This window comes from Drosophila simulans, chromosome 3L (assembly GCF_016746395.2).
Source record: "Drosophila simulans strain w501 chromosome 3L, Prin_Dsim_3.1, whole genome shotgun sequence".
Classification (NCBI taxonomy): Eukaryota; Metazoa; Arthropoda; class Insecta; order Diptera; family Drosophilidae; genus Drosophila; species Drosophila simulans.
The window spans coordinates 11,652,467-11,669,308 of NC_052522.2; the positions used below are offsets into that span (position 1 = coordinate 11,652,467).

The 16,842-nt window shown below is 42.6% G+C and overlaps 4 protein-coding genes across 11 annotated transcripts in view; 2 read left to right on the forward strand and 2 right to left on the reverse strand.

Annotated features, from left to right (window-relative positions):
* LOC6737731 (putative dipeptidase NECHADRAFT_87110) overlaps positions 1-16,842 on the reverse strand; it is an 87,071-nt gene that overhangs the window by 21,802 nt on the left and 48,427 nt on the right. The gene's annotated exons all lie outside the window — the stretch shown is intronic.
* Positions 5,540-7,720, forward strand: LOC6737734. Of its 7 annotated transcripts, XM_016171340.3 has the most exons (5): positions 5,668-5,684; positions 5,750-6,000; positions 6,055-6,708; positions 6,763-7,209; positions 7,261-7,720. In XM_016171340.3, exons 2-5 carry the CDS (start codon positions 5,766-5,768, stop codon positions 7,548-7,550), a joined length of 1,626 nt encoding a protein of 541 aa, XP_016031507.1. In that variant the 5' UTR covers positions 5,668-5,684; positions 5,750-5,765; the 3' UTR covers positions 7,551-7,720. The 7 variants fall into 7 exon arrangements, with proteins under 7 accessions (XP_016031506.1, XP_016031508.3, XP_044779060.1 ...); XM_016171341.3 differs by having other exon boundaries at positions 5,666-5,684; positions 6,763-7,720; XM_016171345.3 differs by having other exon boundaries at positions 5,750-6,708.
* LOC6737735 (myosin-9) lies at positions 7,835-10,147 on the forward strand. Its single transcript, XM_039294171.2, has 6 exons — positions 7,835-7,973; positions 8,032-8,474; positions 8,557-9,251; positions 9,304-9,556; positions 9,621-9,876; positions 9,946-10,147. The coding sequence occupies exons 1-6, from the start codon at positions 7,904-7,906 to the stop codon at positions 10,071-10,073; spliced, it is 1,845 nt and encodes a 614-aa protein (XP_039150105.1). The 5' UTR covers positions 7,835-7,903; the 3' UTR covers positions 10,074-10,147.
* On the reverse strand, positions 14,025-15,411 carry LOC6737736 (peritrophin-44). Its single transcript, XM_016169731.3, has 2 exons — positions 15,228-15,411; positions 14,025-15,175 (listed from the first exon to the last, which is right to left on the reverse strand). Exons 1-2 carry the CDS (start codon positions 15,232-15,234, stop codon positions 14,151-14,153), a joined length of 1,032 nt encoding a protein of 343 aa, XP_016031516.1. The 5' UTR covers positions 15,235-15,411; the 3' UTR covers positions 14,025-14,150.

Consider the following 16,842-nt stretch of genomic DNA (forward strand, 5'->3'; position numbering starts at 1 on the left):
TTGAATTTTTCATTTCGCTCAATAAAAGCAAAAGCCGAATGTGCAGGCAGCGAGCCGCAAAAAGTGTCATAATCCTTCGCCTAGTGTCCTTGGACCCCATCATTTAAAAGGACCCCGGACCAAAATTCGAGCGATTTGGTTGATTTACTTCACAGTGGCTAAGCATTTCATTTCGTATATACATATATATATATTGCAAATCACTCTCTAATTGATTTCGAATCGATTTTGAATGGCGCTTTAGTTCATGTTTAGACGGCCATTCGGCTTCATTTTCCACTGGCTGCCTCGACTTCAATTTATGCAAATTAAATCGAAATGTGATTTTAATGGCATTTTCGGCACGGCCAGACCCAAATGATGATGAGTGTGTTTGCAAATAAATGGAAGTCGAAAAGTTAAGCCATCTCTGTGTGCAGCATTTCGTGCCACGGGGAATCCATTCCACTCCGCCGAACCAAAAGGAAGCCAACTATAACCGCATGTTCCGTTCCGGAAAACTAACTTATTCAATTAGTGGATGGGAAACTTTGGCTGTTTACTGTACACTTCAAATAAAATCTGCCCGTCGAGGGCAGCCATCTGTGTGTGCTTCACTTCTTAAAAAAAAAAATAAGTGAAATCCACTAATTTAATTTGAACTTTTACAGGTGTTCTACGTGTTTAAGGCAACTTCTTCATTCATTTGGCGCCATATTTATTCCAGGATCGTTGTCACATTGCTACTGATAGTAAAATATTATAAAATGCTGGCCATTTAATCCACTTCTTTTATACGAAGTATGGATTGCATAAATAGCTTTAAAAAAATGCATTTCTCTATTTTCGGGCTGACATATTCTCTGAGCCAGTGTGAAAAACATACGAAGTTTTTGTTCGATTCCGATTTAAATGCAAACATATAAAAGTCAGAGATAGCATTGCAACAGAAAAATAAGATATTTATACGACCAATGTGTACCAAAAGTATTTAATCAATGTACAAAATGGTGGTATACATTTAATGTTCCTTCCGCAAAAAAGAGATATTTCTGATTATATCCATCTGTCTAGTTGAATATTTGTTTTTAGCTGCGAAACAAACGGAATTCAAAACGGAATTCGAAAGGATCAAAGGTCAATTCACTTGACTCGTGCAGTCAACCGGTTGCGGGTAAAGGAACTCCCGGCATATTTGAACTGCACCGCCGAGGAAAATAAGTCAGCTCACCGTTAACGTAAACGAGCAAATAGCCAAACATCCAAACAGTCAACACGTCGGCATCGTCGTCACCCGCCAGTCGTGCCAATTTCGTTAAAGCAAGCGAAAACAAACAACACGGCACCACCCCAAAAACCCCAAACCCCAGTCACCCAGTCACCAGTCCTCCAACCCCAACCCCAAGCTCCAACCCAATACAAATACAGCCAGCCCACTTTGTACAGGCTGTCTGGACGATGCACAAAAACAAAAGAGCAGCCAGGTGAGCAGAGGATGACAGGTGTCCTGGTTCGCGAAACATGAGCACTCTGAAAAATATTGCCTAAAATCAACCCTTTTATTAAGTTTTTCTTTCTTTTCAATTATGTGTTAATCTAAGAACGAAGCTTCGAAAATTTATTTGTTAAATATTTTCCTTTAGATTTATTTATTTCTAAAACTAGTAGCTAGCATTTCTCGAAGTGTAAGTACCTTATTACCATGGGTGGAGCACAGCTGTTTATGAGGCGCAAAAATGTCATACATCATGCGACACGCGATGTCGGGCTGAGAGGACATGGGCACCAGGACTCCGGCCGGAATCGGTGTCCGTCCGTTTGGCTGTCCGTACATCTGTCCGTCCGTCCGTCCGTTCATGACGCGGAACGAGATGAAATTGGCTGGGGTCGCGTAAGCGGCAGGCATGCAGAAAAGAACGTCGCGGATTTGTAACTGAGAAGGATCCACTAACGCCAGAAACGAAAAATGAGTGCTGGAAGGTATGGGGATGCTTTCTCCGGCAGACAGACTGCATCATCACCTCCATTGCCACCTCCTGCAGTACTTTACCATTATTATCAGCAGGATTGCACGGTCGATGTGGAGGGGGATGAGTGTGTGCGGTGTGCGGCAACTCCTGGCTGCTTGCTCCTTCTTAGGATAGGCATTCACGCCCAGCTAAGTGGCACACGAAGCGTTAAACTATTAAGCACATGTTGCCACCCGGCGGGTGAATCATGGAACGGGATGTGGCGGAGCTGCGTCACGCACAGGAAGTGCCATCGCCACCGCCACCGCCTTTGTTATTCAGCTTAAGATAAATCATGTACATAAGTTCTGGTCCATGTCGCCATGCCGTGAGATTACTACATAAATTCTGGTTGCCATCACATTTAAAATTTTCATTTTGTCACAGCTTTAGAAATTTACCAAGTGACGTATAATAATTTATATATATTTCATATTAAGTGCTCCTCCATCCTGAATAGTTAATAACAATTACAAATATATATACAGGCATATTTGCTGTACGCCATAATAATAAAACTGATTTAAAGATCCTTGCAAACAACACTAGCCTAAAAGAGGGTAATAGACTAAGTGCTTCAGACTCAATTTAAAATCAGAAAGGTAAATACATTTCACTCGAAGCTTTTCCATTTGCACACACAGGCGCACACATTAGCTCTTTGAAAAGAGTGTAACTGCTGGTAAACTAAAGTGCTTAAAGCCAGAAAAATAACAGACAAATTAGAAACACACACACACACACAGGCGAGTCTGTCCCACTCCGTGTCCAACTGAACTAACTTTTCAAAGGCACTGTAAAGGATATCATAGCGCTGCGGGGAGGTGGGGCACTCTAATTAGAATAATTTTGCGCTGCGTTGCGCTTGACAGCGCTGCAGATGTGGCGCCATCTGGCGGGCGATGGCAGGAGAAAGGTGATGCCTGCAGGACCCACACACACACATACGCACATACAGCTATGGCATGATGCAAAACAAACAAATACACTGAGCAAAAAGGAAGTGATAGCATAGCAAAGAAATATTTGTGCATTATGGGATTAAAAGAATATTCACATATGATATTCATATGTAAAATGTCAAGAGCTTTTACATAAATATTCAAATTAAACGACTAACCCAATAAGCAAATTGAAGTAATTGCTTAATAAACTTATGCTTTATTAACATTTAAATGCATAGAGGCATTTTGAGTTATTATTTTTCCGTAAAATTTGATTTAATTCTTAATAAAAATTTTTGGCCAGTGCACCAAAGGCACCTGGACCTGGCCTGCATTCCTTGTATACCGAGCAAATGTCAGGCCGAAAGGTCAACGAACTCAGGTGAACAGAAAGAGAGACCGAGAAGTGATACAAAATATAATCAGGACGAAAGCATCACACATACGCACTGTGGAGCCGCAGGAGTCGGCGATGCCAACGGGGATTGCCTTAAATTGCAGAATTTAATTAATTTCGCTGAGATTTTTCATCGGCCTCCGCCGCGCACTTGACTTTGTACATTTGACTCATCTCCATGGCTCTTTTTTTGCCTGCCACTAATTTCCCCATCATCTGCGGTTGAGTCGTTTCCATGTGGATCACCCAGGACTTGAGTTCGCCGGGCTCCACTTCCATTTCCATATCCATATCCACTCCCATTTTAATTTTAATTAATTTCAATGTGCATGTGGCAGCTGTGACTGTCGCTCGCCAGAAGTCATGGAATGGGTTTCCCGGAGGCAGTGGAGCAGCAGCCAAAATGATTATGAGTAATTAGTTTTAATGGGCTCGAAGCATGTCCTGGCAGCAGCAGAATGTCACACTTACGGGCCAGGTACCTAGGTTACCTTACTTTCGGCCAGGTGGTTATTCTGGCACACTCTGGAGATGAAAGTTAACTCGAGGGCCTGGGTAACCATGAGCTAAATATTTAAGTTGGTTTCTGAAATTACAATATAATGTTGCCCCTCAGCTACTCCACTATGTACATACATACATTTACTTTGCTTGGCTAACCAGCCAAATTAATGGCACTTAAACTAGATACTCACGTTGAAGTGGTATGCTGGTTACTATGCGAATATTAAATTAGGCTTAAATGTCACACTTTAGAAGCAAGATTGGTCACACTTTCATGGTAAGCTTCAACTTGCAAACTAATTAAATAAATCAATTTATCTTTAAACAAAGCAATTGCAACGCTGTACACAAACGGGCGGAATACCAAATTAAAACAAATCATAAATTCGAATTAATGACCTTTCCACGAGGTAAAAATTCAGTGTACTATCTTTATTATTGCATATTTGATCAGCTAAAAAATGTACATAATTCATAAATATCTGTGTATTCATAGACACACTAATTAATATTAAACAAATGGTAATTTATGACAGCCTCGGGCGCCAGCTAACTCAAATAAGCAGATATTAACTAATTACGTTTGTTTTTCATTTATGATAAATTTAAAAATTTAATTAGATTCAAGCGAGATTTAAGGCTAACATGCACCGCATTTAATCTGCTTTGTCGACGAGTTTCGATCCGTATCAATGCGACTAAAGCTGGATTTGCGAAAACAATGTCATAAATCAAAATCAATTTGAGCAACAATTTGGCTGACATTTCGCAGTCTCTGCGCTCTGATCGGTTTTGCAAATAGATGAGTGTCAACAAAATATTTACGAGGATGCCAAAAGCATTAGCTGCAAAAAGAAGAGGAAATTCAGACGATGCTTTGAACATTGAGCAGAAAGTCAATTTGGAGCACATACAGGAAAGCGAGTTTGTATGTACGATGCGGGATAAATGAGAAAATTGCGAAAAATTCAAGAGGAAACTGGGAAAACTTCGGTGGAACGAGTACCATACAAAATTTAATGGTGCGCAAATTTTGATTGTTTTACTTTGAGCAATGGAATGGCAGGGAAGTTGCCTTGCCCTCCTTTTGTTTTCATCATTTTTTATTTTTCACTTTGTTTGCATTCGCTATTTATTTATTTCGCCAAGCTTTGAATTCGTTTTTCCACATTTTTTTATGCATATTTCAGATTCAAATATTTTCCCAGCGCTATTTGCTTTGACTGGTCGCTGGGCGTATTTGTTTAGCTGCGGGCTTTCATCCATATACATTCACAATCCTCATTCTCATCTCACGCAGAAAATAATGTCGAAACTGGGCGATGTTTTCACATTGGCCTTCAGGTGCTTTTGTTTCCATTCTCGTTCTCCGTCCGGTGAAAAGCTGGCGAAAACTTGTTGTCAATGTAATTTGATTCCCACTCCACACGGCGGACCATTCCGTATGCCCCAGCTTCCTTTTGCCGTCTCTATGATTACGCATACGCACCGTTGGACAAAGAGCAAATTGTAATTAGACACAGGGACCGAATGTCCCATGCGTGTGGACAACAATGAACGGAAGTTGTTCCTAGAATCAGATGTATCTTGTTGTTTTCGACCGATGGGAACCCCAAACTGTCCTTTCTGCGATGATACTGGTGACAATAAAAAACGAAACTATGAAACACTGGAAATGAAGAACAGCACATGAATGGAGACAAAGAGCTCTCAATGATTGAGATTTGTATTTCAAAAGAATTTTCTCTTTTAATTTGATTATTGGTGCAAAACAATACAAAAACTTTTTTAGAACATGCTTTCGGCGTCAAACAAGAATTTGTCTCACATTGAATCAACACTCAATAAGCTGTAAGTCATTTGTGTTTAAAATTCCAGTATAATTTGTATTTACTTAAATTTCATTCCGTAGCTAGATATTCAGCTTCAAACATGTTGCACTGCCATGTGGAAGGGGCGAAAGCAGAGCAATGTGAGTGTCCTGTGATGCACTCAGAGAATTCGGCGGAAACTTTCAGGTCGGTGGAACCCCAAGCTAGTGACCGTATCCAGCCGTTGGAAGTCCAAAGTGCAAAGCGAACAACAAACATAGAAGAGTCCTTTAAGGTGGACTGTAAGCTTCCGCTGAATACCCTTCTGTCACCTATTAATATCACCGATCCATTGCGTAAGCAAATTAATTTTCAGTGTAAATTGGATGACTTATCCTGCCTTGGACCAGTCATGTGTTCTATATCAGAGCTTAACAAAGAGGAACACACTATGCAGCCGTATTTTATTCCGGAATTATATATGGCTTGTGCTGGCCAAGAAGTTGAGCAAGTTGCGAAGGAAACTGTAATCGAAACTGGACCACAGTTGAAGCTACCGGAAAATCAACCTATCAATGATTCGATAATAACAGAAACTAATGAAACAAAGTTACCGCCAATGGAACCACTAAATGTTTCAAGCATAGCAGAATTCAATGTACCAGTGATAGAAAAATCAAATATATTCAATGCAGAACACAATCTCAAAGGAGCCGAAGAAATAATTGAACCCATAAGTGATGAACCAAATATCCAACCAGTTGAAAGTGCTGAAAAACTACTGCCAAAATCACTTGGAATTCAAATACCGCCTCTAAAGATCGAAGATTTGATTTATCCAATGATAGAAAAACCTAGGATAGCAACTAAACTGGGGCTTATTAGTTTCTTGACAGGAAACAAGTTGGCTTTAACGCCCAGTGTAAGGCTCTCTTTTGGCGATAGAGTAACGACCAGGAAAAACACAAAATCCAAGGAGATCATTCAACAGCAAGCTTCCAAATCATTAAAGGCGCTAATTTCAGTTTTAACAATGCAAAGAAGGCTAGCGGCATCTCAGCATGGTAAATAGTAAGGATCTTACCTAGTGCACTAAGCTAATCCAACATTACTTTCAGATAATTCCAATACTAGCCGAACGAAACGTTTTGAACAACTAAAAAGCTCTTTATCCTTTTCAAGAGTGTTTAGGCAGAACATCTTCCAGTCAACTTCGGAGATAGAAAACCGCCAGCTGAATACCGATGGTAACTCACTGGAGTCTGGGGAACCCAATTTTAAAGGTCTAAGCGAACACAAGGAACCAATTCCCAGACCATACCGACTAGATGCTGGCGAAGGACTAACTTGTAATGGCTTGAACGTAAGCAAGGATTCAGTTTTTAGTGAGGTTTCCGAAAGTGATGTATCGGAAACGCAGAATAAGTTATTTGCGATGAAAAAACCTCAGGAGGGGCTTAAATCGATGGCCAAACTAAGTGAAATTCTGAAAAATGGCAGGGTATTGTTCAGCCAGCCCGTTAGACTATTCTGTTTTAACAAATTGAAGGAGTGGAAACGGCAAGGTAAAGTACCACGTTCCCATGAGAGTCCTTACCGTTCTCCCTCCTTCTCAGGCGAGGGTCAAATCGAGGTGATCGAGCACGACGGATCATACTACATAGTACTCCATGACAAGGTCAGCGGTGAGCTGATCATCCACATGCGGGTGGACGAGAGGTGGCGCATCGACTACATGACCAAGAGTTCCTACAGCTGCCGTTGGACCAACATCAACTACGCCAACAGCCGCGATGGCATCCTGGAGAGGATCGCCTGCTCCTTCCGTGAACCCAGCCATGCTGCTGAGTTTGTCGCCCGGGTTCGGAATAGTGCGCTCCAATCACGCCTCGAATGCAGTTCCTAATTTGTAATGATTTCTTTTCAATGCCTTCTAGTTGGTTTCCTTGGGAATTCCTTGGCGTTTCTCGCATTCGAGAGCGTGCTTAGCTTAAATTATGTCCATAAATTATTGTGCGATCTCTGAATATATTTTGTAAATATTGTGAATTAAATATTAAAAAATTGTAGCTAAAACATAACATAGTTATTTATTTATATATATATTATGTTTATGTTATTAGGAAGCGTATGTAGTGGTTGGTAACCAGCTGAACGAATTGTTGCCACAACAACATTCGTATTGATTTAACAACTAACAGTTCAGAGAGCAAGATTGCTGAAAACTAATTTGCAAAGGTAAGCCGCTCAGATGAAGTCATGGAATCGGACAAGTTAAACGAATTGAACCGACAAATAAATGAGATTAAAAAGCGGATTTTATTGGCAGGTAAGTTCTTTAAGCCTCAAAACTATCAAAGTATCAATATTGAGGGGAATCCTTACAGAGGGCCAGAAAACGGCAAATGCGGCCGAATGGCAGAAGCAAAATCGGATTAATTGCGACACAATTAGCTCGTTGAAAAAGGACATTAAGGAACAGACTATACGAGCGAGTCGACTGCGGAATCCCCTTCAGCGCCCAGTGGTCATCAAGGAATCCACGGGGGAGTCCCGAAGGGCACAGAGCTGCACCCCCACATTAATTGTGGGCAAGGCCACCTATCCGGTAGGTGCCAAAAACGCCGATGATGCCATATTCCTCACCGACCTCAAAATCACTGAGAGTCGTAAGCAAATGGATCTGTTGCGGCATCGTTTTAAGTCCCGCCAACAGCACTTTAGTAAATTGGTGGAGAAATATCGAGGATTACTGGCCAATAAGGAGGCACAGAATCAGAATATGGGTGAGAAGCCACCAGAAACTCTAGAGGAGGATGCCAACAGGAAGGTGAGGAGATTACTCCTGGAAACCGCAGAGAGGAAAGGTGTTCCAAAATGAAATAGTATATTATTCCTAACCCATTCCACAGCTTGTATGCCAGCTGGAAAACGAGATCCACCGCACAAACGTCCAATGGATGGAGGCGGAGCACATTCGAAAGAAGTACCGCTCCATTGAGGCATCCTTGATGACGGATGCGGAACGTTTCGAGCGTAGTCTGCGGGAACTGGAGGCCTCACTCAGCGACCAGAAGGCGGAGATCGAGCGACTGCAGCAGGTGCACAACGAGGCGGTCGAGATGAGGGACGCGGCCAAGGTGATCTTGCAGCGGCAGGAGCAGCAGGCCAATCTCTCGCAAAAGACCAGGGAGCGACAGGCTCTGGACTTCCGCAAGCAGGTGGAGGCGCGCAAGCTGGAGCTGGAGAGGATTGGACGCAAGTTATTTGCCGAGACCAAGACCCTTGTCCATCAGGATAGCGTAGGATCCAGTTCGGGTGACCAGCACACCGCGAAAACGGAAAACGGCGAGGAGGAACCGGTGTCTCAACTGGAGAGTGTTACCAGCGACATGGAATCATTGTTCAAGCAGCTTATGGAGGCTTCCGGTGCGACATCGCCATTTGAGGTCTTCGAGAGATTCAGCGCCCAGAAGGAGTCCGCAGCCCGTTTGAATTACCTAAGAAAGGCGGCGGAGGCGGAAAAGGCCAATCTGGAGGCGGAACGAGAAGCTTTGAGCAGTGAACTGGAGGCCTCCAAGTTCTCGGATGTCAAGGAGAGTGAAGTGTAAGTATTTCAAGATAATATAGTTTCTGTTTATTATCACAATCCTTTCCAGAAATCAAGAGGTTATTGAACAAATTAAGAACAGCATTGCCGCCAAGGAGCAGGATCGCAAGCTGGACACTGATGAGGCGGGAAAATCAATGGGAGTATTGAAGTATCTCAAGGAACGCATCTGTGAGATGATCTTCAAGGTGCAGGAGGTGGACGAGAGCAACATAGAGATACCCGAAAGAAAGCTCCATGTCAGCGTTGCCGAGCTACCTAACTTTTTGGCCCATACTGCCGAGGACGAGGATATGATTGAGGTAAGTTTACACTCCTCCAGTTTTAAAGTCAGAATGTTACTCATTCATACATCTTCTCGACTAGATACTCAAAGTGAAGATCAAGCGCTGCCAGGAGCTGAGCAAATCCGAGGATGTGCCACCGTTCGAGATACCCAAGCTGGACATCGTCGACGAGGAGGAGGACGAAATGTACAAGGCAGAGCAGCCCAAGTCACCATCCATTCAAGAGGGCGAGAAGCCACAACCCATGCCCGTTTGCTACTACAATCTATTCGCTGGTCGGGCACAAAGAGCTGCTGGCACTTCCTCATCCTCTCCAGAACAGGCTCCAGCGGCGGGTTAGTTTCAGTTCGTTATAGCCGAATCCATATCAGGTCTTTAATATTTCGAAAATACTTCATCCACAGTGGCCACCGCAGACGATGACAACGAAGTGCCATCCCGCAACTTCCTGAAGCGACAATCAGTGCTCATTGTGGATTCAAAATCCCGGCGAAAACCATTTAGACCCACACCCGGTGGAAGACGCAAATAAGTTGGATCAGCGATGGATTCGATTATATTGAAAACATTTTATAAGCTTAGTAAAATCCAATCTGAAATCCTTAACTGAAGGGGTTAACATGCCTTTTGCGGTTGCCAACTTTTGTGGTTTCATTTCTTGGAGCTAAACTTTAACAAATGGTCTTTCGTAGAAGAAGTGAAGCAACTTTGAGAACTTCCTAACTACGAACCTGAAATAAGATTTATTCTTCAACTTGATGTTTTTGATTTTGGCAGCAAACAACGTGTAATCAAGGCATGCAGACTACAACAAATAACTTCTTGCAGTAGACTAATTTTAAATAATGAATGGAGTTTCTAGAGGGTCCATTTGCTCATCCATTCTTGTAGTTTATGGACGCAACATTTTCAAGGCTAGAATATCCAACAAAAATTCCCTCCAGTAACTTATCGCCTTGGGGCGATTTAATATCTAAGGCAGCATCTTCTGAATATTCCTTCCGCTTGCTGCAGTTTCTGGATAAATGTCACCAGCTTCAGTCAAACGACATAACAAATAGCTGTCCTGGCGATGCATCTACTGCAAAGACAAGGACAACGCAGTGGGTAAACAGAATTTACTGCCCCCGAGGAGGACGACTTGGTCGAATGGATTGGATGCCGTCGACTGGGAGGAGCACTTTTGGACTGGGTGGTTGGATGGTTGGATGGTCGGTTCGGTCTGGCTGGTAAATGAAGTGCAAAACGGAACAAAATGCGGACCGCGACTGTTTCAGTCGAAATAACCTCTCAAAAATTGTTTACACCATCGACGTACAGTGGGCAAAATGGGCGATTTTGTAAATTCGATTTACTTTGATCATAAATCAAATGTGTTATTATTTATTTCTCACACGGCTAAGAAATTATGTGATGTTTTATTAATTTTAATGATTTATCGCCTGTTGCTGCAGTACAAACGGAATTAAATTTTAACGAATAGGACTTGATTTTTCGATAGGCCCTTCCCCCGCTTTGTCCATTGTAAGGGCGAAGGACATTTTAGAAGGCAGGATGGACGTCCTGGCTTTTTCTAGTTAGCAACAATAAAGCGCACCAGCTGACGATGAACAATCAGGATGGCCGCCGCAGAGGCAGCTGCAAACTTCAGTGGCGATGTGTAAACAAAGACGCCGATGATCCATGGCCAGGGCCTCCAGCCGGAAGTCCACGGCCAGGACGAACAGGACGAGCAGGACGAACAGGACGAGCTGTGGGTGCCAAAGGGGCCAGGGGAGTGCCGTGTTGTGTGTGTCAACTAAATGTCAACAACGAGGACATAAACCACAGCAGACGACGCATACAAACAAACCCGGCAGTAAGATGGAAAATGCTGGCCCAAATGAAGGAGGCAAAACTGCGACAGCATTTCCGAAGAAGGTGGCACGAGTCAACCAGTTGGAAAAACAAAAGCGTAGCCCTTCTTTGCCGACGGCAGGAAAACGGAGAATCCGCCGGAATGGCAATGGCATTGGCCCTGACTGCATTGAATAAACCCACGACTCGAATAACTCGAGGGTAACTTAGGGGGTCTCGACTTTGTGCGGTTTTCACTGCCACCCAAAGAAAACGCTTTTCACACTGGAATGTCGCGGCCTGCGGTTGAATTGCACTGCTTGGCCCCACCATCATCACCATCACCATCACCCATCACCACATCGGTGGCTCTCCGGATGGCTCTTTGTCCTGCTCTGCGATGTAATTTACCCCTTAAATGAATATGAATTATTTTTTAAATGGAAAAATGCGAATGAATGCTGGCGTAGAACAAAGGAAATTCATTGAAAATTGTTTTAAAACGCTCTGGTGAATGGAAGGAGGTATATATTGAAATGAAGTTTAATCATCCTCTGAAAGGAAAAACGTTTATGAGGTGAAATCAATTTACTTTTGCAGCAATGCTGGCCTTTAAAGAAGTCGAATAAAGTATTAAAGGTAAGCCAATCAGGTCAGAAGGAAAATAATACCTACATTTTTATTTGTGTCCACAAGTTTTCTCAAACAAGGTGTAAAAGTAAAAGTGAGCTCTCTACACAGCGATATGCTTTTTAGTACCTCATCAAAAGTTCACTTTTATTGAAATTAATTTGCGAGATAAGCAGATAAGTGTAAGTGCGGAGTTAGATGGCAGATAACATAAATACCGTCATTACGTTTCTCAGCCTCTTGCTGTAATTTTTTCCCTCCCATTTCCCGCGCTCTGCGGCGGAAAAAGTTTTTCCAGCCTGCGAGTCTAGGCAACTTTCTTTTGCCATTCACTCAATGCTTTCTCTCCAGTGGGGCACACAAAGCCGAAAAGTCCTTTATAGCAATTACTAAACTCTAATCCCCGGAGTGCGCCATCGGCTAATCCCCGAACCACAATTGAGGCCGAAGACCTTAAAGGGAATTAGCTAATTAAAGGTAAGTGATGGCGCAACCAAAACGGCTTTCTACCAGCCGGCCTGCATCGTGTGTAATTGGATAGTCACGACTCCTATCCTGCCATCAATTCCCATACCAGACCGTGTCCTGGCCGTGCCACACCCACTTTTAGGGCAATTAAGCGATTCAATCTCCTGGCGCGACCGTTAATCAAACGCCCATCGATTCGCAAGACAACGCCACTAATTTTAAGCCCATCGACTAAAGGTGGGCGTGGCCCGGCCGCCTGGCAGCGGCAAACAATAAATTTGAATTTCTGCTGGCGTCGCGGAAAACTTTTTAACTGTGCACGAAAACTGCGGTGAAAAAGCATCAATTTTCGGAAGGGGCACACTGAAGAAACAAATATATATAAATGTTAATTTGTAGGTGTTATAATATATGTGTTAATTTTTAAAAATATTCAAATTTATTTATTTTTATAATAACTATGGAAATTATAGTGCTCATTAATTTAAAATGAAATATATGAGATTTATTATACATATTTCTCTCTCTGCATCTGTGTGTGTGTGTGCCTGTGCTTGACAGTGTGGTAAATAAATGAGCGGATACGGAAACGGTTTGGCATTCGCCCCGTCTCTTTCTCCCTGTGAATGTGTCCCTTTCGCTGGGTCGGCACTCTGCGAATGATAAATAACGTAATTTCTTTACAACTTTTCATTCAAATTTTCGCTACTTTTAACCGCACTCCGGGCTGCGAACGCAGCCTGTTGTTAAGTAAAATAAATTGCGATTCCGTGTAATAAAAGTCAATCATAATAATTCAATGACGCGACGTATTGTTGTGCCTCGTCATTGGGCTGCCTGCAGCCATGCCATCGTATGCCATAGCCACCCAAGACTGCCACCCATTGAAGGTCGTTTACTGCGCCACCCACCACCACCCACTCACCCACTGGGCTTTCATAAATACAGCTCTCGGGGGAATATTTGAATTTTTCGTTGATTCATTTGATTTTCTGGCACGAAGACTTCAACTGAAAGATGTCTCTGGTTCAAGTTGATTCTTCACTTGTGCTTGACTAGATGGAAAAGCAGGAGGAGCAGCACTTGCCATAATTAGTTATCATTAGTCAACTGATCAATCACTCGTGGCATGAATAGCATTCATTGAAGAGCAGTATTCAGCAGAAAGAAAGACAAACACAGAAATCATGAATCCATTCTCACATTGGTGTCTTTGAGCTTTCATTATCTCGAAACAACTAGCTTAAAATATAACTTGCTATTCAAATGTTGCTTGAGAAATCAGATATTAGCCACCTGGTCACCCAATGCATAGACGCCATGGAGTGGGTTTGCACCCATGGTGATCATAAGCGTGGTGAGTACAAGTTTAAGTTCTGGAAAATAATCAGCCAAATTGATAAGCTCATGATATAGGTGATATATCAAGATAATCTACGAAGTAGACGGCATTTACACAATTCATTCAAGGCTGCTCTTTGATTTAATTATGTAGCTAGGAGCACTATGAAAACACAAATTAAAATATCCATTATACATATAATATAATATGATTACCAACTCTTTTCGCAATTTCAAATCGCTTTTCGTATTCCGTTTTGATAACATCTTAACTTCCTTATTATAATTATAATTAGTAGTGGAATATTATTAATTTGTAATAATTTGATGAAATTTATCCATCCATGTAGCACACCCTATGATTGGGATATTTATCGGTGCACTGTCCCAATAGCTCATTGAAATATGGATAGTCGTCGGGACACTTTTGCGAGCTCATCGAACGATTATCCTGGCAGATCGTAAACTCCCTGCAGTTCGTGTTAATGGTGGCCACCATTAGTTGGTTCCTATTGGCGCAGCGATCGTAGGAGCAGCTATTGTCCTTCGGCGATCCACACCGCTGGCTCCACCACTCAAAGTGCAGTCCCCAAGGACAGTTGGTCCACTGGCCCACGTCGAACTGGGAGGTGCAGGAGTAGTATCCATAACAGGTCATCAGATCCGGCAGGAGCTGCACTCCATCTCTATCCCGTGGATAATACTTGGAGCAGATATTATGGTCCGTGGATGGTGGCGTTAACAAGTTCTCCTCATCATCCTTGGAACAGTAATGCGGCACCCAGGATTGGCAATTACCCGATTTGCGGTTAAAGTATCGCCCAACGGAGCAATTCAACAGGGTGCCAAATCCATTATGGCATTTATAGTAGCTTTGACAGCTGTTGGGATCGCCCACAAAGGAGCCATCTTTCATATGGGAGCAGATATTATCCTGTGGACAGCCGGCCACCTCCTCGAGGCAGGTCTGCTTCTTGTTGCTAAACACCTGACCCACACCACAGTCGCCCCAAGTGGGATCATCCAAATCCGCGCACTTGACGAATCTCCGACAATCAGCCGGATTGGCCACGTAATTCCACGGCTCGAGGCTGGCGCAAATCTCCGAGAGCTGGGACTGACAAATCGTATCCGATGCCCTCTTGCAGGTGCCATTTCGGAAACTGTATAGTAATCCTTCAGTGCAGCTACGTCTATCGATGAGTTTGTTGTCCTGGCAATATCCCCAGGCCTGGCAGTCACTGGGATCGCCAATATAGCCAGTTCCAGCCCACAATTTGCACTTGTCCTCCATCGAAAATCCTCTAATCTCCGCGAGTATGGCCAAAATGACACCCAAGTGGAATCCACATGGCGGAACTACGATGAGCTATCTTTAGTCTCTGGTCATTCATCACTCCGCTTTTAGTACCTCTCATTTTGGTAAGACCGCCAACTGTTCCGGAACACAACGCGTACTGAACTCGTTTCCCAATCTATTGCTACATTTAAGTACAGCCACTTATCTTGGATTTCTGTCGTGTCTTGTTTGGTAGATATCGAAAAAAGCTGATAAGGGCGAACATATTTTCACAATGAAATTAGAAATGTTTTGGATGAGTGACAAGCGGATAAGAAAGGTGTCGATTACCCAAAATGTTCTCGCCAAAAGCGTTTTTGGGGAAACCCTTTCATAGCGCTTGCTCAATTGATAAAGTGTCGAGTTAGTGACGTGAAGTTACAAAACTTGTGAGTATGTCACTTTAAAATGCTATTAAAGTCAGCAGTTGAATTTAATTTGCTTTAAACTAAATATGTACTTTTACGCAAGTTGCTTGCCATCAAAATGTAACAAGGTAGAAGTGAACTTAGGTACAGAACAAAAATCTAGCATATTCTGAAACGCCTTGACTAAGATGGGAAAATTCAGCAGAAATGTTGATATAAGTTGGCAAGTCAAACAAGAAAAATTACAAAAGATATGTACACAGTGAAAAAGTAGGAATTTATTCATGTTTATCGAACTTTTGTCGCAGGTCGGCTAAGAGTAAAAATCTACTACTAGAATGTTTTCGTTTTAATAGTAATATTTTTCCCTTTCTTGTTTTACTTAGATATTCAATATAATCTATTTTTTTCAGTGGAACTTGCAAGCAAAAATTCGCATATCCAAATACGATTATCGGAAAATATGAGACGCATGCATAAAGATAAGTTTGAATGTGTGTGTTAGAGGGTGATTGTGCTTTTCCGTGTCCTTTGCATTGTTAGCGCAGTTCCTGCTGGAAAGTGGAAATGTCGAAGGACGAAAAGGACTCGGAATGAGACGGTGCCTCAGTGGCTTGTCGCAACTTAAACTGCTTAGCATCGATTGGCTGCACTTATTGACATTTTATGCTTAAGGACATGCTTAATATCCACAACGTGCCACCCGAACTGCTTCTCCTTTGCGCCTTTAAAGTCCTCGGGCTGCTCCAGTGTCGGCACAGTGGAAAAATCAAATGGTTTTGACTTCTTATGACTAGAATGGGCTTATTTCAAAAATACTTGAGAAATTTTAACACAATTTATGTATGTGTAAACTTTGTCAAGTATATCCCCAATCTTAAAACTTTAAAATCGCACAATATTCATCTATCTAACTATCTTGGCAAGCAGACTCGTGTTTTTCATAAGTTCAGACTGAACTTGTATATATTTGCTCTTTAATTTGTTTTACTTCTCATTTCCCATATGCTGTATTCGAGGTATACTTCCACTTCAAACTCCACAGTAAATGTGAAAAAGAAACCTGCTCTGTGGAGCAGTGCGAAACAGTTGCCATCATCATACATACGTATCTATGTGTACTCCTAAATGCAAATGGCTGGCAGCCGTGTGCTCCCGGTCCTTTGGCTCTTACCACTTCCGGAACTCAAGGCCGCTGGTCCCAATGGCGGCGCCGTTCGCTTCCGTTTCCGCCCGTCTCTCCGCAGGACATTTATGCTGCTCATCAGCAGCGCTGTCGATGCGTAGACCATCTGGCGGCCACCCAACCGACTACTTGC